At 40.2% G+C, this 22,510-nt stretch overlaps 1 protein-coding gene across 1 annotated transcript; it reads right to left on the reverse strand.

The window, feature by feature from the left end:
- Positions 1 to 18,008: 18,008 nt before the first annotated feature.
- LOC145988063 (uncharacterized) lies at positions 18,009 to 18,509 on the reverse strand. Its single transcript, XM_083122903.1, has one exon. It carries the CDS (start codon positions 18,507 to 18,509, stop codon positions 18,009 to 18,011), a length of 501 nt encoding a protein of 166 aa, XP_082979029.1.
- Between the last annotated feature and the right edge of the window lie 4,001 nt (positions 18,510 to 22,510).

The raw sequence follows: 22,510 nt of genomic DNA on the forward strand, positions 1-22,510 counted from the left end.
ATTATTCTCCCTCTCTCTCTCTCTCTCACCGTCGAAACCGACGCCACAAGAAGGAGAGCATAATTAAGAATGACTAATTGGTTTCGTTTGTTATGAAGATCTCCTCCACCCTCCCCTTTTGGGGAAAGAAAACAGCTCACTTTGGCTCGAGGTTCCGTTCCATTTCCAAAAACGACAATATTTTTCTTCCTTCTTTCAAAATCAGCCACAATAATTTGTTGGTTTCTCCTAATTTACTTGTTTCGGGGAGCTAACCGCCAACTTAGAATATTATCCTGTAATTTAGAGCATTCTTCATCTAAGAACGTTTGATTTTCTTTGCCAGCATTTCATTGGATTGCCTTTTTTTTTGGCTTCATTGACAGCGAACCAGAGATGTAAGTCTCTATAAAATTACGTTAGTCATCAACCATGAGAGCAGATTTTGAAATTGTGAAGTTTTCGTAACTAAAACACCGCAATGCGTCACGCCAATTTTCGGTATAAGAGTAGGAATACTTTGCTATTGGTCAAGTGCACGGGGTCTTCCATATGGCGTAGCCGTTACGTCGTCACGTTTCAATCAAGGGGTTCCTTGTTCGATACCAACTGAAGGCACATAGCGGTTCAGATCCCATTTTAAACTGTAGTTTCAGTCCCGATTAGCCTATCTGTGCATAACATTGACTTATTGTGAACTTAAAAATCAAATCCAAATGCAAGTTTACGAAACAATGCTTGGCCTGTTTGCTGCTATACCTGTGATTTACTGTTTGATGTTCGCTAACAACATATCGAGTTCTTGATTTTTAGTCCACTTTATACACAGAAAGGCCAATCGGGACTGGACCTATAGTGGGATTTGAGCCACTTTGTACCTTCACCGGGTATCGATCCCGGGACCTCTTGATTACAAGACGATGGCGTTTCCATTATGACATCGGGGAAGCTCTCCTAAAAGAACATATCGAATATGTGGGTGAGGGCAGGGCGGCGTGTCCATAAGATGTACGTTAACAACACACATGCACACTATCTCAAGATAATTTATTTGATTCTGTAACAGGTATGTCTGGTGAAGCCACACGTCTGTGCTCGGAATTCTTAATTCACATATTGGTCCGGTCCGATTAGCATAGCTATACATACTAGTATACAGAAGGTTGTTTCACGTTGATGGTAACGATTTCGATCACCAGGAAGCAGCACGTAGGCACAGCTCAGAGTAGCCAGAGCCAGTAGGACGAAAGTACTGTATGTTGACTTGCAAAGACGATGGTTGGTGTGTGAGTGAGTGTTTATATGGCACCAAAAATTCCAGTCTTTTGGGAGGGGTACATCTTTGCCCTTTCCGACGTTGGTTATAGTTATAGCCAGATAATTAAACAGTGCCACATGAAAGCATTCCATGTGTCAAAGAAGGGCATCAATGCAGTGTTGAATCGCCATAAAGCTTGCACTGTACCTGTTGCTGGAACCAGTCAAAGTGGGCCTCGGACATATTCGGAAGCCCAAGCGTTCCTCCGATGTTGTGCGGAAAGTGAGATCCTTGGTGCGATGTGAAAACCCTGCAACGCAAAGAGTGATTGCACAGGGAGTGCAATGTTTCCCTGCAACTTTGAATCGCATCATAGCCCAAGATTTACAACTTGTGCGGAAGCACAAGGCTCAAGTTCATAAGTTGCGTGCCTCACATGTCCAGGAGAGGAAGACCAACAGTCGGAGGCTCTACGAACGCCATCTGGCAGGGGACCGCTGGGAGTATGTGGTGTCCCTGGATGAAGCATGGGTGTATCTGCCGGGATGTGGTAAAAATAGGGCCATCTACTATCGTCCACGTGATGCAAGAGGTCGATCTGAGTGGGTACGTGAATGTGCTGAAAGTTTTCCACGCGGGTTCATGGTTATTGGTGGTTACTGCCATAACGGCAAACTTCCATTGCGCAAAGTGGAAAAAAGGCTAAAATAAATGCAGCCTATTACCAGACGAATATTTTGGAGCCACTTTACAGACATGATATTCCTTCTCTCTATGGCAGCGACACATCTTGTGTTGTCATCCACCAGGACAAGGCTTCCAGTCATACCGCAAAGTCCACGCAGGCATACATGGATCGGATGGCACGTGAAACGAGCATTCATGCAATCCCTTTTACAGACATCCCTGTGAAATCCCCCGATGCCTCTTCCATGGATTTTTGTGGGTTTCCGTTGTTGAAACGAGCCTTGGGAAGCAGACGGCCCCGCACAATTGAGGGTCTTTGGAAAGCTTGTCAGGAGGAATATGATCGTTTGGACCAATGTGTTCTTCAACGCAGTCTCCTCCAATGGAAACTCCGCTGCAAGGCCATTGCTGCAAGACAGGGGTATCACGTGGAGCATCACCGCTTGTGGAGTCACGGTTTTTTTTAAGGTGAGGTGGGTTCTAACTTTGTTACCATGGACGTGAAACGACCTTCTGTACAGCCGCGGTAGGAGAGTCGTTAGGGCGTCTGACTACCATGCGAGAGACACGGGTTCGATCCCCGGCGCCCACCCAGCGTCGCTCAATTCTTATTATACCCACTGTCACATTGCTAAGGAGGTATTATATTATTACTAAAAAAAAGGAAAGTATAAAATAATCTGTGTGTGTAAAATAATGTAGACCAATCCAAGTTTTTTTTAGTTCGCCAATATTTTAGGTACGCTAATCGCCACTGAACCTCGCGAGCTCTGAAGCAATGTGCATTCATCGGGAATCGAAACCGGGACTATGCTTTCGGTACAATCACTGTGTCACGAAACATCACATAGGCCTATGTGTTTGTTTTTTGTTTTTTTGTCGAAATTCTGCCACTTTTGGTAGTTTCGACGATGAGGATAAGTAATGATTACATGAATTCATGATACAACAGTCACAAGAAAACACGCCGAAGAATTCAGATCACATGTCCGCAGGGGCGGCGCCACCCCTTAATTTCCTTCCGCACCTCCTTCAGCACCTATATTCTGTCGAAAATATTACCTCTTACAGTGTCATATTACATCATGTCGTTGTCATGTTCAGGGCCGAATGTTAGGTACTGAAGTGAGACTGCTGTTATTATTTACAACAGACAACCATTGATCCTTCTCGCAAAGAAACTCCGCATTTATTTTCCTGTGCTGTCGGCAGTCTATAAAGATCAGCGACCCTTGGCTTTAATTCTTCAGAATTGTTGTTAAGAATTGTTTCTTCTCTTGTTTCAAGCAGTATGTTTGTATTTTTCGATAAATGTATAAAGCTCAGTGTCAGTTGTGTTTTCCATTGCACTGTGATACACGATTTTCTTGTCCGCCTACTTGTTCATCCTCTTTTTTCTTCAAGTCGCATTGGAACAAAAATTTCAGTTGCTTTCAAGTATCATCAGATCGTTTTCGTATCATGACGAAGAAGCCAGACATTCGCGAAGAAATGTTATAGTTTGTCGTTGGGGACAGTGAGGCACAAGGAATTTTAACTAAGACGTTGATGTGCACTTAGCGTTTTGTTCTGACACAAAAGCATCTAGGCAGACGGAATGTAGGCTATGTAAAACGAACGCAAATGAAAATAGAGGTAAGAAAGAAACGGAACATTTTCAGAAAACGAAGCAGTCCAAAAGAAGTGAATTGATAATTACATGAAAGTCACTACATGATTTTGTATTTATTGTATTATTTTCATTTTCGAATTGCAGAACTTTGGGTTGCATACTAGCGATATATTTCTTTAACCCAAAGTACACAAACTGAACACTCAGCAGTTGTTCTCACCTATCCAACGTATTTAACATTTCATTCAATTGGTTGTGCCTTGTAATCAAGGGCGGGTTCGGATCCTACTTTAAACTGTAGGTCCAGTCTCAATTAACCTATATGTGCATAAAGTGGACTTAAAACAATGGGTTACAATCTAAAATTCTACATTTCGGTCGCGGTCATTATTATAACAAGAACGTTGCAGGAACGTGGTAACTTCAAACTGAAGGATTCTTTTTTAGAGAGAGTGAGCAACAATATTAGGGGGTTAAATACACCTCGATCCATCTCTGTGTAAAAATGCCTTTCCATGGAAAAAAAATCCTCCAATCGTCCATATATGTCATTAGCCTCCCTTGAACAAGCTGTTCTTTTCAAATTTCCAAACGTCATTGTTGTGCTAAAATCAGGCAAAAATGAAACAAGTCGCTAGTATTCTTCAGTTTCATTAACATATTATCATAGATGCCTACTAAAAGTTGATTGGTATTTGATTTAGGGACTAAAACATGCATTCGTATTTCATGGTTTCTTTATTTTCAACGTCGCACCCCCTAAATTTCATTCCGCACCCCCTCAGTACCCCTAGATGATTAATCCTGGCGCCACCGCTGTATGTCCGTAATACAGTAATACACCTCTAAATAACAGACATTTCTTAATTTCTTCGCAGAAATGAACAGTACATGAAGAGATACTTCTCAATAAATGGCATACTCAATAACGGACGCGAACATCGAAAACTGTCCCCCATAGCTGATTCAGAATTATCCATGGTTCATATGTTACAACCTGTATTAAAAAGAACTTGCTTGTAAGTAGGGCTTGGATAATATGCATAATATTGTAAATGTTTTTTGATAAGTGCATATTGCATATGCAAATCCATATCTGAATCATATACAACAACCACTACTAACATTTTTTTGTCTATACTTTGGGCGTATTGTCTTCTTAATGAATAAACTTCCAATTTCCTTCCGCCACTTGCTGTTTATTCTCCACTTTCTTTACAAAACAAAGAGATAATGCTTCTTTCGTCATCCTTGCGGGAACACTCAGTAACTACTCTTTTTGAGAGAGGAACGACAACAATGTGATGAATTTGATTAAGAAGAGCCAGTTCTATTCTGAGTACAAAGATATTCATATCGAAAGCAGCTTCAAGGTTGACAATTTGAGATATCATCTCGTAAACATCAGATCATGATTTGTAAGGAATGTAATTTCTCTTTCATTTCACTATTAAACAGCAGTGTAAAGTAAACAAGAGTGTGTGGAAGAATTCAGAATTGCAACATTTGCATTTATTTACATGCTAAATCGTATGAGATGAAGAAAGAACAAATGTCTGTATGCATGTAGGGTTTTTGCGGTAACTGCAAAAATCATTTTTAAAAAAGTAAGGTGTTTTTCTAAAGTGCTTATTTACTTGCATATTTTTGCACCTTTTTAGTGCATATTTGCATGCATATTTTAAGTATTTCAAGTCCATAACTATCCGGGCCCTCAATGTAAGTAACACGCCATCTCAATTTCAGAGGGCTGCTTTAATTTGCAACCTTTATTGCAATTGACTTGCATTTAGCACTTCAATAAATGCACGATGAGACGGATACGACACCTTCAATATCTCTAGGGTGATCGGCGCGGCCTCTCGCAGTATTTGCGCCTTTAATACCTGTCCCATAAATATTGTAAAGCAACATTTCCATATCAAAACCCGTTATGCGCTTCTCCCCCTTGGAATATCGATATCACACTCTGTGAATTTTAAAAAGCGGAGCCAATTTTCAGCGCAATGGACTGTTGTTGCTTATTACATGCATTTCGAGCGAGAAATAGATCTAGCGATACAGTACAGTAATAAGCTTCATTCCACTACAGGCAATTAATTTTCAATAACTTCACAAAGAAATATACTTTGATTAGGAGCTACGCTAAAGGTTATCCCCTTGCCCCCTGCCCCTTCGGGAGTCCATCAGTATACTGATACTTAGATGCGTTTTAAATTTTCAATTGGTTAAAAAAACGTTCGTGTTATGTCTGTAACCACCTGGATGGTCGAAACCGTTATATGGTCGGCTCATCAGGGTTCGAGTCCTGGCCTAAACACACACACATGAAACTAGGCGGCTGGACAGGATTGCGATGGTGCCACATATGGGAAAGCAAAGCGAGAGCGGGACAAAAGCCGCTGCTTCCCGCGCACTGTGTGGCAACGTCAATCGAGTTGCGTAGCCTAGTTCGAGCGTGAGGCCGACCTCTCTCTGGGGCACTTTTGTGTCATCCCTGACCTTTCGAGCAAATACTATCAGTTTGTATCACATGCATTACAAAGACCAACTGTACAATGAGATATTTAATTCTCTTAAACCTGAATACACTTGGTTGTGCTCCGACGTGGCAACAGCGCGAATTTCTGCCACCCGCCTAATTGCATGGCCATGCGTTTAGACTTGATTTATTGATTTGGATTATTTTACTTCGTTTTTCTGCCACTTTTGGCTAATGGGGATGAGTGGTGATGATGATGATATGATGAAATTGATGGAATGGACACTCACAAACATCCATGCCCAGGCCGGGATTCGAACCCTGGACTCCTGGCGTCTTAGTGCGATGTGCTAACCACTCCGCCACGGGGGCCGGCCATGCATTTAGACGTTGGGTGTTTTCATGAGAGTCCATTCATCAATTTCGTGTAATTACGATTCATCTACACCATCGGGACTATCTATAGACAGAAAATCGATTTAAAGGAAAATATTAATATGAAATGTGCGTCCATTCTGGAGACTAAAGTGTGGATTCAAAATTAACCAATTCGAGGTCCAATGAATGATTTGCCAAAAAAAAAAATGTATAATGAGCCTTTCTCTGTCACTTACGGGACAAAATCAAATTAGCTCTCATTTATTTCCCAAGAGAGCTGGTGGAATTTTTTAGATATATTTTCATTATTTGAGTCCGTTTAAGATTTAAGCAAGCTGCCATTAGAAAAATGAAGTCATCTTTTCATGTAACATTTCTACTCCATCTTTAGCAAGGAATTAAGAGTTTTGAAGTTTAAATATTGCTGCACAAATGCCACTTTTTCATGCCTAATTTTTATTACTTTAGATACATTTCTGGAGCGAGTAACCCACTTTTCTCGATATTTACGCCAAAACACGAGATGTATTCAAATAGTTTTTGATTGGCATCATCATTTGATTGTAGTTGAAACTTATGATATATGGAAACACTGCTTAATATGTGCTCAATTGTTTTATTTAACAACAGAATCACGTCCCGTATTCTAGAGGCAAACATTGTTATTGGTCGTTCTGATCAGCGTGCCTGGTAGAATATCGCGCAAACGAAGTTTCGGATTCTCTTTAATATCCAACAGTTTCTTGGGCAAATTTCTTACTGGTGAATAACATTAGCTAGTATGAATACGACGACTTGCAAAGAGGCTTTGGCCATCTCGGTAGCATAGAGTTAAGTAGTCGATCTTTTGCTTCGGCACTAAAATTCCCGGATTGAACTTGTGCCCTGGACGTGGGCGTTCATTTTCATCAATTCGGTCTAGTCAGCACTGATCCTCATTTTTGCAATTAGCCAAAAGTGGCAGGGGAGCAACGTAAATTAAAGTATAATACAAAGAGGCTTCATTTGCCAACGACTCGAAAATCAATTCCTCAAGAGGCACTGAAGACGGTCCCACTCAGTAGCAACTCTCTCCAAACTAAGCAGCCACATCAGCAACTGCCCCTAAAAAGCAAAGATACGCCTTCAAGTGAAGCAGGTATTTGTACATAATTAATTTTAAATAGCATCGTTCGAGTCTTGTAACTTCTAACATCTCCCTTGCATTTGGTTGAAGACCTTTCCAATATCTGTTGATATGACAATGGTGTTTTATTTCATTGTTAGATTTAACATTTCGGCAGAGCCCCCCATTTCTACCTTCATGTGTGGACTGTAATTGGCTACAATTTTTACCATGATGAGAATCCAAATATATAGATTTTACGTTACTGCTCCACATCAATCTGCTTAGTCCTCCACAATTTTCGGTGGAGGCACATAGTGGTTTGGATCCCACTTTAAACTGTAGGTTCAGTTCAGAGTAGCCTTTCTGTGCATAAAGCGACCTTAAAACAAAAACTCAAAAACTCCACTACAATTTTGAATTGAGATGCTTATATTGTATTGCGTCAACCTTGGTAGTACGTTAACCAAGGGCTGAGTGTCGAAGCTGGTAAGTTAATCAAAGGACTAGCATGAATCCTGGGATGTTGACCAAAGGCCGAGCATTAACATGATACGTTCAAGCTGCTTTCTTTATTAAAAGTATTATTATACTTATTAATAATAACTCAGTATTACCCAGCGGTGAGCGATGAGACTCGGTGAAGTACACAGACTCCTCTCAGGTACAGGGATAATGTTAGGCAAAGACAATATTCACAGCACAGAGGAATAAAACCACATTATTGCAGTAGACCAAAACGAAAGGATTTATTCTTTATTTATTGCGATTATGATGCAAACAGGCTTAGTACGAAGGTGAGGATTTCGCTTTCGTCGATGACTTAACTCAACTAAAACGCATAAACTCAATGCGTGGCTATCGGCATGCCTATAATCACATAGACCTAGCTTGCGCCCCGAACTACCACACCAAGAGATATGCAATGATAACTGAGCCAATATTTGCTCTTTAGCCTTTTATCACAAATTAATCCTTAGGCTAGCTTTATTTCTTAACGTAGAATGGTTGCAGTATTATGCATAGCATCAATGCATGGACATCGGTATACCTATGGTCACATAGATTTAGCTTGCGTCCCGAACTACCATACCAAGATGTATGAACAACCCCGAGGAGTTCGTTTTAAGTTTAAAATCTTCGACGATCCATGGCGAACGTGTGATATTTCTTATGCGATATCCTCGCTTTTATAGAGGAAAGGAGAGATATATATGGCATAGGGGTACTAATTTGGCATAATGCATTATCTCTGCTGGTAACTACTACCCTCTGTTGGTGTTTCCTGGAACCAACCCTTGGAAGGTCTTTCCATTGTGAGTGTTATCGCGTTGAGCACCACACGTGTATTGTGAGACAGGAGAACCTTGTTTGTTTTTCGAAGATTTCAGAAGTTTTAAGGTAAGTTGTATTTCCATCAGCAGTTTATTTGGTTGCAACAAAGTGGCAATAACCGTGTGTGCACGTAAAAGGCTATTGTTTGAAGCACAAATGAGCATAGTTGTTTTTTATGTGTGCTGCCAGGGTTCAGTAAAATTTCGATCAGGAAATCAAAGATGGCAAGGCTACAAATATGGCATATGCCATATTTGTACCCACACCATGCCATATTTGTATTCTACTATTCAATGTTCATTTGTAGGAATACATTAATTATTTGTATGACAAACACTAAGAAAAGTGACAATAAGTATAAAATAATAATAAATAAATGTATCCATTAGTCTAGGTAATAAATATCAACTACTTGTTTTGTTTAAAAATGAAATAAATAAATAATTTCCTGTAACAGACCAAAGCAGATACAAAGCAAGTTGTACTTGTCCCACTGTAAAGGTTAACGTTGACATATGAAAGAACCGTTTTTGCCCGTTGTTCAATCGCAAGAAAAATAGAGAGAGTAATGCGCAGTCTTAGGTAGAAAAATGCTACAGTGAAACTAGAGGATGACCCATGGGCCTAATTGATGCAGGCAGCCACATTAATAGGGAACCGCCACACGCACTGCCTAAGAAGGAATATGAAAGAAAACCGAACGTTAACCTCTATAATGGAACGATAACAGCTACCTAAACATGCTAGTGGAGGTTCTATAGGGTCTGTATTCTTCTTTCAGACATGCCACCCAAAAGGAAGCAGTGGGACCATGACAACATGAGTCGAGCAATAGCATATTGCAGGAATAAAGTAATCGGCTTCCTGAAAGCATCCAAGCTGTACAGTGTACCCCACACAACATTACACAGGTTAGTTCACTCTGATTTGCCGATTACAGATGCTGTTACGCAGAAGCTTGGTAGGAAAGTAGTGCTAGGCACAAGATTTTACGTAGAGTTAGTTAGCTACCTGTTGAACATGAGAAACAATTTTTCGGTCTCACGAGAAGAGATGTGCGGCAGATGGCATACCAGCTGGCTGTACAAAATGGACTGAAACACCCATTTTTGAAGTACTGTGCAGGGAAAGGTTGGTTGAAACTATTTCTAAACAGGCACAAGGGAATATTGTCTTTCCGAAAACCTACAGCAACATCATATCACCGAACCCTGGGATTCAATAGAGAAAATGTGAACAAATTCTTCAACATGTTAGGAGAAGAGATGGAAAAGAAAAACTATGGACCCGACAGAATATTTAACGTTGATGAAACTGGGTTAAGTAAAGTGCAGTCGAGAATTCCCCAGGTGTTGGCCCGTAAAGGTAAACGGCAAGTGGCAGGTGTTGCTATTGGCAAGAGAGAATCATGTTTGCATTGTATGCCTTCCTCCACATGCGTCGCATAAACGTCAACCTTTAGATAGGAGTTTTATGAGTCCACTGAAAGCAAGACACAGTGAAGAAATCCGCCTCTGGATGAGATCAATTCACGCCCCCTAAACAACTTTGATATTGCAGAACTATTGGGGAAATGCATACTTAAAAGTTCAAACAGGGGCAATTGCTGTGAATGGATTTAAGGTAACGGGGATTTATCCTCACAACCCCAACATTTTTGCCGATGAATTCATAAATGCCGAGATGGAGGCGTCTGCTGAAAATTTGACTACAGACATCAACACTTCATCCCAGAAAGCAACGGATGAGGCAAGACCTTCAACTTCGAGGGTAACACCATGGAACATCTCTCCCATTCCCAAAATTGTGAAAAGTGCTGGAAGTCGTGGAAGGAAGGCTGGTCCTTCAGCTGTTCTTACATTTTCCCCATACAAAAACACATTGGAAATTTCACTAAATAAGGAACCTGCTAAGTCAACAAAGAAGAAACTTCAATTGGCGCAAATGATTAGTCCTACGGAAGTAGAGAAATCTGTGCAGACTCCTCTTGCGGCAGTAAAAAAACAAGAAAAAGAAAATTTAGTACGTCGACCAGCAATCAACAGATTCCGAGGAGGAAGATGACGTTATGAGCATTAGGAATGATTCATCTAGCTCTAATTTTAGCAGTAATGGCGATCACGAACCACAGGACTCTGATGCCATCTGTATGTTCTGTGATGGGAAATTTTCAAATGATGTTCATGGTGAACAGTGGATTATGTGTATGTTGTGTCGTTTGTGGGCCCACGTGGAGTGTGCTGGATCAAAGAAAGAATGCTATGTGTGTGACTTTTGTCAATAGACTAGGAATGAGTTCTATTAGGTCTATGGCAAAGACTATCACAACTTTAAAACACTGACATAGACCGTACTGTTTTCTAATATTCTGTAACGCAATGTTTATCAGGTTCTAAAACTGTTTTTTTCACAGAAGTTACAGGTATGCCATATTAGTAACCCTACTTGCCATGTCTGAAATTGTGCAGTGTTTGTATTTTTCGTATATCATGACTAATTGTGTTGTCCGATGTGACTACTATTATCAATAATTACACAACATTCAATAATGTAACTATTTATGTACATTGCACACACTTGGAAATAAATCTGACTGACGTATGAACAAAAATGTAAATGGCCATATTTGGCTCCTTTCCTCTACTATTTTCGAGAACACAGATTCAAGTACAGATGAATCATTCACCATCTACAAAAGGATGATATCAACAAAACTGGCATCTATACATGTTTAGAAATACAAATTCGCATAGTGCACTCTCGCAAATCTAAAGATACATTGAACTACTCATAATAGAGCATAAAATACAATAAATATTAAACAAAAGATATACATTACAAACAAGGTGCAATATTACATATAATAACACGGAAATTACGCTTACTTTGCTCAAAATAAATATACTATTAGTGATATATTTTAAAGTTGTGACGTCGCATAAAAATATGTATCATATCAAACACTGGCATGTTAACCAAAGGCTGAGCATCAATCCTGAGACATTGACGTCTGTAACACAGGGGTAAACTAACGGAGGAATTGACTTGCAAAATGGAGGGTATTTTCCCTAATCTTGCAATGAGCAACTTAGGTCTTAAACTTGTGTTAAGGAATGGTCTTCGCTTTGTAATCAAAGGGTCTAGTGTTCGATATCCGGCACTAACACTTTAAACTGAGTTCAGTGCCGATTACCTGCGCATCAAGATGACAGGAAGGCGATAAAAAGAGAGCAGCTGTCGGGTGGTCGTTATTTGCTTCTGGGATACAACTTCCTTCGAATATAGTTTTCATATTCTCAAGCTACAGCGCTACTCTCTGGACACCTGACTGTATTTCACAAACTTAGCTTCCGACTCCAAATCTTCTAATTGCATTTGCCTTGCAGACACAGCTTTAAAAATCTAGGATGCTGGTTACAAGAATGCAAGCAATGTGCTACTCTCCCTGAACTGAACTGAGTTTCCATATCAGTTTGCGTGCGTCAGTACTCCTGCAGTATTATGTACATCTCGTATAAGTTCTGTATTGTCATAGGGACGTTAATATAGTAGGATTGATGTTCTCAAAACATCCTTATTAATTTTGATATTACAGTTAAACATTATAACACCATTAAGTCTTGTTTCCATGATTATGAAAAACTAAATATGCTGACCAAGGCAGTAATTTATTTTATTAAAAACAAACTAAAACATAACGTTTCAACCTTCTAGCAAGGTCTTCATCAGACTCTGTATCAAGTACACTTTTGTACTTGATACAGAGTCTGAAGAAGACCTTGCTAGAAGGTTGAAACGTTACGTTTTAGTTTATGTTTTTAATAAAATAAATTACTGCCTTGGTCAGCATATTTAGTTTTTCATAAGTTAAACATTGTATAATTATAAAAGTTTAAAAATTCATACCTTGAATCATTAATTCCTTATAGTAATACAGAGGGGAAGATAATTTTGGCATGCGCATCCTTCATTGTCTGACTTCGAAAGTGTTTATAAGACATATTGACACGCACCAACCGGCCTGTGTAAAGTTCTAATAATTTTGTTTCTCTTCAGAATCGGACTGAGAGATTTGGCAACGAAGAGAAACACCGACTCACTTCACATTGCCATTATGCGTGTGAGAAAACCTGTATCAGTTCAGTTGCTATCATAAATATACACTTAATAGGTAATCACTCAGCTTTCAAATAACAAGCTTGAAACATAGATCATATTAAATATTCCACCTTTCAATAAAATCAACTCACTTGTACCCAGAAAAAACAATGTCTTCAACTCCCATCATTTGGAACACTGAAGAAATAATTACCATTAAACTTACGTTTCGTAACATTTCTCCATGTCTACAACAAAGAGCATTCTAAAGATAATAAATTGCATTATTAACCAACTTACAGAGTGGTCACATTCATCTCAATGTCTACAGCCATAATCAACATGTAACTTGACAAAATTGTTACATCATTATACTTCTATTTACAATAAACCAATATCTTCATTAACACATTTTTCTGTCTCCATGCTTATGACATTTCTTAAGAGTTCAATATAATGGTTGGTCGTTGACCACAATTTCAACAGAAATCCGTCATATTGGTGAAATGTCAGTGTCTCACTGACAAGGCCGTTACAATACGTAACAACATTCATAATAATGACCATATATGCCAAAACACCAAAGGAAATTTTAATTCAGTCAATAAGTTGTTTACATAATTTGATATGTCTACACATCGAAGTGAAGTTTTAATTAACTATTTAGTTATCGAATTTAGATGTCTATAGTTTACACAGAAAATTATTAGCATTCAATGCATCCCTGGATTATTAGGATAAAACTGGTAATTAAAATTACACAAATAGTATATTGAACTAATGTTTGCTATGAAAATAGGTAAATTTATGCATATATTTCTAGATTATTTCGAAGATATTGTGAACGGAGCATCTAACAGTTTAAATACAGTATTTACTTCAAATAGCTGTAATAGGATATCTAGTACGATGCTGCCATCTATCGTTACATTCATAAGAAATGGCGAAATTTTGAAGTAAGATCTCTTTATAAATTGTTTGCATTTCTCTCGTATCCATCCTATTCTGTTTGCGCACCAAATCACGCAAACCCCAGGCAGTTTGATTGGCCCAACGAATCCTGAGTTGTCAGTTTCATCCGCTTTTCTTGAAGTGGCGCTGCCGAGTGAGCTTATCTTAAGCGTTCACTTCAGAGCGAGGAATTATCCCCTCCACCTGGGGGACCGCCCCCACTCTTTCTCCCTTATTGAATACACTTCTAATACCTCCATTTCCGAATACATCAGGGCCTATCGCGCGTCTCAGCCACCCATAAACCAGACTCTGATGACGGGCATATTGAGGAGCCTGGTGCGATACTAAAACCTTTATGAGAGTTATCGCCGCCGAGGGACGAGCGCAGAACACTCGTCGTCCCCGCAGATGAAAAAGCAATAAGGACAGAATCCAATTTCATAGCTGAAGACGGGAAATCGTCTTTGGGAGGGTGAGATAAGGAGAACTTACAACATTCTTATCTCCCGTCGGTCATTTGCGGTTGAGAAAAAAATGGGAGAAAAATCTCTTCGGACCTTCTACCACCAAGCTCTCCCCCACATCATCATTCCTACCCTGAGCTCCATCCCGGTTAGGGCCTATTTACGGGAACTATATGTTGCCTGGCCCAATTTCATTTACAGAATATGATCCAATGTATTGCATGTTTCATGATGATTAGAAGAATTCAATACTTCTTGATTGCCGCATAAGAAAAAGTAGTTTCGTGTAAGTATCTAAGTGCATATCTGTCCAAGTGAGAAGTAAAATATTGGCTAGCAAAGTGCTCTTCAAGACGAAGACCGTGGGTTCAAATCTCGATAACGGTTAACCTAAGGGCGAGTATTTACCCTAGGACGAACATCAAACCTGGGATGTTTACCAAAGATCGAGCCTCAACATTGGGAAGTTAACCAAAGGCCGAACATCAACACCAAGTCAGCGCATCAACACTGGGACGTTACTCCAAGGCCGAGCATCAACCTTGGGAGGTTAACAAAAGATCGAGCATCAACACAAAGTCCACGCATCAACCCTGGGACGTTAACCAAAGCATCAATCCTGGAACGTTAACAAATGGTCGAGCATCAACATTGAGACGTTGACCAAATGCTGAGCATGGAGCATGAAACGTTAACCAAATGCCGAGCATTAACCCTCAGCCTTTAACCAAGGCCGATCATCAATCCTGGATCATTAACCAAAGGCCGGACATGAACACTGAGGCGTTATCCATCTGGAGACTGTTTAAACGGGATGTTATTTTGTTGAATCGCCCTGATTGTTGCCGATTCATGTATTAACTAAAAAACACTTGATTTTAACTTGATTTCAGACAGCTTATTATCGCAACTAGGCTCATCAAGAAACCGGTTCTCTCTCTCTCTCTGAGCAGACTGATCATTTACTTGATGGATTCAGTGTATTTTGGAGATTGATCAACTAACGATAACACGTGCACATTTTGTGTATTAATCCTTTCATTAAAATAAAATTACAAACAAGTAAACATAAGTTTCAAATATATATCTTGTTACTTGGGTTTCTTCTGGTATTACCCTGAATCCCACGCCACTAACAACAAATACCTTCTCCTCAGTTACACCATGTTACTTTGTTTCGCGGGTATTCGAATCATGCGATAACACTTTAGAGAGTTTTCAGAACAAAGCGATACAAATACTTGCAAGCGAGCCTTCAGAAATAAATGTAGCCTTTCGCACCGATGGACAGCTGTATGGGTAACGGCGAGGACAACCCTGTGGGTAAAGGTGGTCGGAATGTGGTGCTGATAACACCATATTGGGGACTGCCCTCATATCCGGTACAGGGTGCAATATGCACGGAAACTTTACGTTACCTTACATAGACTTACCTTACCTTACACAGACTTACCTTACCTTACATAGACTTACCTTACTTTACACAGACTTACCTTACCTTACATAGACTTACCTTACCTTACACAGACTTAATTACCTTACCTTACACAGACTTACCTTACTTTACATAGACATACCTCACTTTACATAGACTTATCTCACTTTACACAGACTTGCCTTACCTTACACAGACTTAACTTACTTTATATAGACTTACCTTACCTTACACAGACTTACCTTACCTTACACAGACTTGCCCTACCTTACACTGACTTACCTTACTTTACACAGACGCCAGAGCCTCGTTGGTCTGCGAAAATGCAGTTTACCCGGATGTACTACGTGGAAGAGAGGTTTAAATTTGGTGCTTGTCCTTATTGTCCTACATCTTCTGGTTTAAACCAATTTCCATGTACTGTACGTACATAAGTGCATCACAATAATTCTCGTACATGCACTTTAGTGTGTTTACTTGTAAAAAGGGTATTCAGCTTTTTGTAAATTGACATGGTTTCGGGCATGTGCATGTGATGAAAACCTTTTACGGTGATAAAATACTAGTGAATATCTCTAACACTGGTTAGTTTCAGCACAATATTCCAGCCTCAATATCAGGACGTTCCAACGAGAATTGCTGGTTGAATATTTCATATAGATTTTTTTTTTTTTTGGAAATGGAGGAAAAAAAGAAAGAAACATGGCGAGATTATAATTCACGTTCGTGCAACCGCAACGCCATCTGAGGCCGGTTATTCGCACCGAGGAAAGCCTAAGGGAAATCCGATCCTCGTATTTTATTAACTATCTGCAGAGCCGGGGATCGTTGATGTATGCGTTTGGGAGAACAAGCACTTGACAATCGCCGACGTTCAAAAAAACAGCCATAAAACACACGGGACCAAATGCAGTCATTCCGAGCGCATCCATTACTATAAATTAGTCGCTATCTGTTTTAAACGCGTCGACAGTGTGTTATCGTGAATTTTAATGCCTGGCATACATTAATATGGGGTCTGCTCGATTGATCTTACAGCGGAATGAATTGTTGGATATATTTCTTTCCTGTCCGTAGCAAGTTGCAGCTGCGTTGAGGGCACCATCACTGTGTACAGTCACCGGCATTACAAATGGGATTCGTATATCCCTGCAAAGTGTTATTACGGCCCGTTTCGCCTTTCGCAATACAATTTCGCGTGATTTATGTGACACTAACTTTCTAAGGCGAAACGGGACATCCCATTTCCCCTTACACACAAACCTAACCTAACCTAATATTTGTTCTTACAAATGTCAGGATAAATAGTACCAAAATTACTAATACAATTAATATAAATCAGTTTACATAATTGAAAAAGAAGTATATATATATATATATATATATACAGGGTGGGCCAAAAGTCAGGTGACAGCATTGTCATAGGAAAGGCTGGTGTGTTGGAGGTCCACTGTGGCCACGTGTGATGTTTGAGGGGTGGAGCCAACCCAAGGACACATGTGACCACCCCGGGCGCCATCTTGGAATCCGCCATCTTGAATGCAACTAAGGTTTCTTAAATGGAAACATATGCATGTGACATATGATTTCCAATTGCTTTTTCGTCAGGAGTTCAATGCCGCAAACCGTTTTGTCCTATCGTGAACCTTTTCCTAATTATGGCCTGTCTTTCCTTCCTTGTGTCTCCTCACAACCCATGCTTGAAATGACCACCCTCGTGCACAATGGTTTGTGCCACACGCCTCTTCCAGTCCTCATGCACAGCCAGCAATGTCTCTGGACGCACAGCAGCACAGGCATTCACAATCCGCTGCACCAGATTCTGTAAATTCTGGATTTTCACGGCGTAAACCATGGAATTGTTGCGGCCCCACAGGTAGAAGTCGAGAGGCGTGTGGTCCAGTGACCGTGGGGGCCATTCTACCGGTCCCCGATGCCCACTTCCCATGGAACTGCTGGTCCAGGTAGTCCCGTACACAATGTCCGTAGTGGGGAGGAGCTCCATCCTGCTGGAAGAACGTTGGGTATGAACCGTCCTCCGACAAAACCGACGGAAAAATCTCCTCATCCAACAGTCGGCGTCCAGCATGCCGAAGATGAAAAATGGGCCAATGTTCATCGTGCCAAAAATTCCACACCATACCATAACCTTCTCGGAACCAACGATCCGCGATGCATCAATCCAGTGTGGGTTGTTATCACTCCAGTAACGGTGGTTTTGTTATTTCACTTCTCCGTTTACGTAAAAAAGTGCCTCATCGGAGAACAACACTTGCAAGGGGAGATCCGAGTTGGTCTCCAGTTCCTCCGTCGCCCATTCGGCAAACTGTACCCGACGATCAGGTTCGCCCTCTGTCAGATGCTGGTGCATCTGAATTCTGTATGGGTGCCACTTGTTAACGGCAAGTATCCTCCGTATGGACGTTCGGCTAATTCCAGATTCAAGGGCGATACGTCTGGTGCTACGTTGGGGGTTTTTGGAGAAGGATGGGAGGACAGCGACAGTGGTTGCCTCATCTGTTGAAGTTTTCGGGCGACCACTGCGTGCTTTATCGGCCACAGATCCCGTCTTTCGGAATATGCTGATGAGTTTGGCCACACCATTGTGGGAAATGGGCTTCCTATCGCAGTGTAATGCATTAAACTCTGCAGCCACCACACGCGAGCTCCGATTTACACACATGAGGATGATCCCCACACGTTCTTCGGTCGTCAGCACCATCATTCAGTCGTCGGTGATACCTGCATAGATAAAACAGGCCATAATTAGGAAAAGGGTCACGATAGGACAAAACGGTTTGCGGCATTGAACTCCTGACGAAAAAACAATTGGAAATGATATGCCACATGCCTATGGTTCTATTTAAGAAACATAAGTTGCGTTCAAGATGGCGGATTCCAAGATGGCGCCCGGGGTGGTCACATGTGTCCTTGGGTTTACCCCTCCCCCCAAACATCATATGTAGCCAAAGTGGACCTCCAACACACCAGTCTTTCCTATGACAATGCTGTCACCTGACTTTTGGCCCACCCTGTATATCAATGTAGCATGGTGTTTTATTACATTAATAATAATGACCCTTCATGTCTATAATATTCCCTGGTGGGAATTTTTTTGTGTGTAAGGCCAAAAAGGATAAGGCGAAATGGGATGTCCCATTTCGCCTTAGAAAGTTCGTGTCACATAAATCACGCGAAATTGTATTGGGGGAGGTGAAAACTCAATAAGGCGAAACGTGATACGGCGAAACGGGATACGGCGAAACGGGAGGACACTCTTGCTCCAGAGATTTCCGGGGCAGAATGTAGTGTCAGAGTTAGAATAAGGATAATTTTCTAAATCGAGTATAAATATCGTCGGATTTTTGGCAAACAGTCTATTGGCGTTAAGAAATATTATTTTAATTTTATGTTGCGCAAAAACATTATAAAAAGTAAAGTGCTCCCCTGTGATTTGCACACGCCATGAACGCGTATAGGAGGTGTGGAGTTTGGGCCCCACACTTTTTTTTTCACGGCCGAAGGTGGGGGTGATTTGATCAGCACCACGCCCCTGGCCGAATTTGCCCCCAGAGTTTCCTCCAGGTACCCACTTTGTACGACGCTGTTTGGGCGCCGGAGCCGCTTGAACAGGTGCAAAAAATTACGCTTCTCTCCCGCCGGGGATCAAACCCGGGTCTCTCGCATGGTAGTCAGACGACCTAACGACTAAGCTACCGCGACGCAAAAACATACTCATTTTAACCCCTGATTTGTATGCTCCGCAACATTTCCATGCAGTTCGGCGTGTTCGATTAAGTATGTACATTTTTCCTAGTTTTTATGAGAAGATTCATTGCTTATACTACATTTCTATGTGCTTCTCATATTTATTTGTGGCATATATAATGTATTATTTTTTGTGTGTGAAGACAGCCACCCCTGAACTAATATTTTGCACCGTATCGTTGTTGCTCAATTTATTCCAGATCTAATTGGGATAGTCTTTTCTATTTAATACATCATTGGGCTCCTCTTCTCACAACGAGACATGTAAGATATAGGATTAGCAAAATTTGGAGTTTGTTAAACATTATCTCATGTTAATATTCGTCTCTGTTTCCTCACTTAAAATGCCTCAGAATAGGCGAAAGCTATACTTATTTTTTTTATTTTTTTCTTCCTAGGAATTCAAGGTTTATTTTAGTGCTGGAATATCCTTGAAGGCAGTTCTGCAATTCGAAGGTTATGGCTTCATAGTTCGTGGATGTTTACAGAAGCAGCTTCAACAGTGAAGAGCAAAGAGAAGAAATGAAGTATATCACAAAAGAGCAGGGTCATATCACTACTCTTTCGAGATCCCATTATTAATAAATCTCAGATTTATGTGCAAATGCAATGTTTCAAAGCATTGTGATTTAGGTTATTAAAATCCGATGTTTGTTTTACTGCGTTATTTTAATCCCGATTTTCTACAGTCTTCTAACTTGAGACGCCATGTTGGAAAATGGTGGACACAAGTCGTTTTTAGCATGTAACTTTTAATGAATGATCGGGTTTGATTCTTCTTTTTTGGTCTTAAAGTCCTTTTAAGGCAAAACTTTCTTGTAGAACGCACGAGTTTGTTAAATATCATAATTAAATCCTCCGACTTAATTTTGATCGACTCCTTTATAAGTCAATGGAGTAATGGGTGTCGCAAAAAAAAATGTAGGGGGCGTTAGACAACTTAATAAACTTGATTAGTAGAAAGAATAGCAACAGGAATTACTATTACTACATTATAAGTATTACACAATAATAATAATAATAAAATAAACAATTTTATTGCAATTTTTTTATTATTATTATTATTATAAAATGTGGAGACTTTGATTCTCGATACAACAGATGACTAAATATCCAACACGATTGTTTTCATTATTTTTTCTTTACTTTTCATACAATTAATGTACTGAAATTCATAGTTATCTTATTTTGTTATTAACTTTTACACACTTTATTCAAGCAAATGCTTTATACGTTAGGAAAAACTTTATTACTCAAAAAGTTTATATTGTGTGACCTCTCACATAAAACTATATGTTTTGCAAATTTTGGAAGCTGTGGAATCTTTTATTCTTTGGATTAAATGGTAGAATATGAAACTCTAACATGTTCCTGTATTTTACCTTCAATTTTGTCCATGTAATGAAGTTTCTAGTTTTGTTATTCTGCACGAATACTAACTAAATGAACTTTTTATTTTGTTTATTACCAATAATAATAATAATAATAACAAACTTTATGCATTTTTGTAACTTAGAATGTACGATGCCAATTTCCAGGCGGGGTTGACGGACACGTTGGACGCTCATGAATGGAGTCCCTACAACTCAGAGACTTGTGCTACGACAAGCAGAATTTGAAAACCCTGTTCTTTCTGAATCGAGTAGACACAAAACCTTGCAGGATGACCAGTCCAGGACACAGAGCAACCCTCATGTTGAGGGGAGGGTGGGTTAGGGAAGCTCGAAAGATACCGTGAGATCCCCCTCGGCAGGGACCTGTCTCCTCGTCCGCCATTCCAAGCGCGTCTTCCGCCGAGCCGAAATCCTTTTGCAAGTTGAAGGCCTAACTGGAAGCCTTTGTCGACCGGAGAAAAGACTCTGGTATCGAATTATCCTGGAGTCTCCTTTCATATTCAAAGGCAGAGGCAGGGGAGGCGTCCATAGTCGCGTTGCCAGAATCCATGACGTGCATTGGAATAGACTGACGTTGACGCCAAAGCTTCGCCTTTTGTGAGCCACGGCATTATGTTCTCTCTTCCTCTTCCCTTCTATCCCGCCCGTCATCTTTTCGGTTCCGGCACAAAAAAATGGGATATTTTGCATTTGAAACGTTTCGTGTTACTATTAGCAACGTCGCTCTTTGACGCTCTATTTTTTTTCTTACCTCGCCATGTTTCGTTCCTGTGCCCGCATTCTTTGCCACTATCCACTTTCCAAGATGCTCATATTTCCTCCGCATATCACACTGGCTTTTCAGAACCAGATTACCAACACGTGACAGGGGCGATAGAAAGTGACGCAGCAGAGATGATAATTTCCCAGAAATCGATATTTGTACCGCATCGAAAATAAGCTGAACATTGGTGCTCAAACCCAAATCAAAAAAATGGCCGAAACTTCCATACGGATAAGAAACTTTAATAAATATAGTTACTGTTCAAGATTGTATACAAATTTAAATCTACTATTGGTTTCTACTTTCATAGAACTGCTCCTTTTTATCACGCAATTTCAAAAGTTCGATGAAAAGAAAATTTTCACAAACGTAAAGCTTTTGTTTTCCAAATGTTACTACAAACTGACTATGTCTGACCACTTTTAATCTTAAATAAGCTGCAAATAATTATTTGTCTTTAACATGGCTCTTGATCTTTATTTTCTACTGTAACTGGTTTGTTACAAGTTTGTACAATATCAAAAAGTTATCTCCTTAAATGTACTGTGTTTTAATTCCTTTACATACTTCAGAATAACATGCATTTATTCGTTGGCTGGTTGATTTGGTGTTTTGAGTCCATTTTATGCACAGTAAGGCTAATTGGGACTGGACCTACAGTTTAAAGTGGAATCCGAACCACTATGTGCCTCCACCGGGTATCGAACCCGGGACCCCTTGATTACAAGGCGGCGACGCTACCACTGCGCCATCGGGGAAGCCCCCATTTATTCGTATAAAAGATTCGAGAAGTTAATA

Source organism: Lepisma saccharinum, chromosome 1 (assembly GCF_977018435.1).
Source record: "Lepisma saccharinum chromosome 1, izLepSacc3.1, whole genome shotgun sequence".
Lineage (NCBI taxonomy): Eukaryota > Metazoa > Arthropoda > Insecta > Zygentoma > Lepismatidae > Lepisma > Lepisma saccharinum.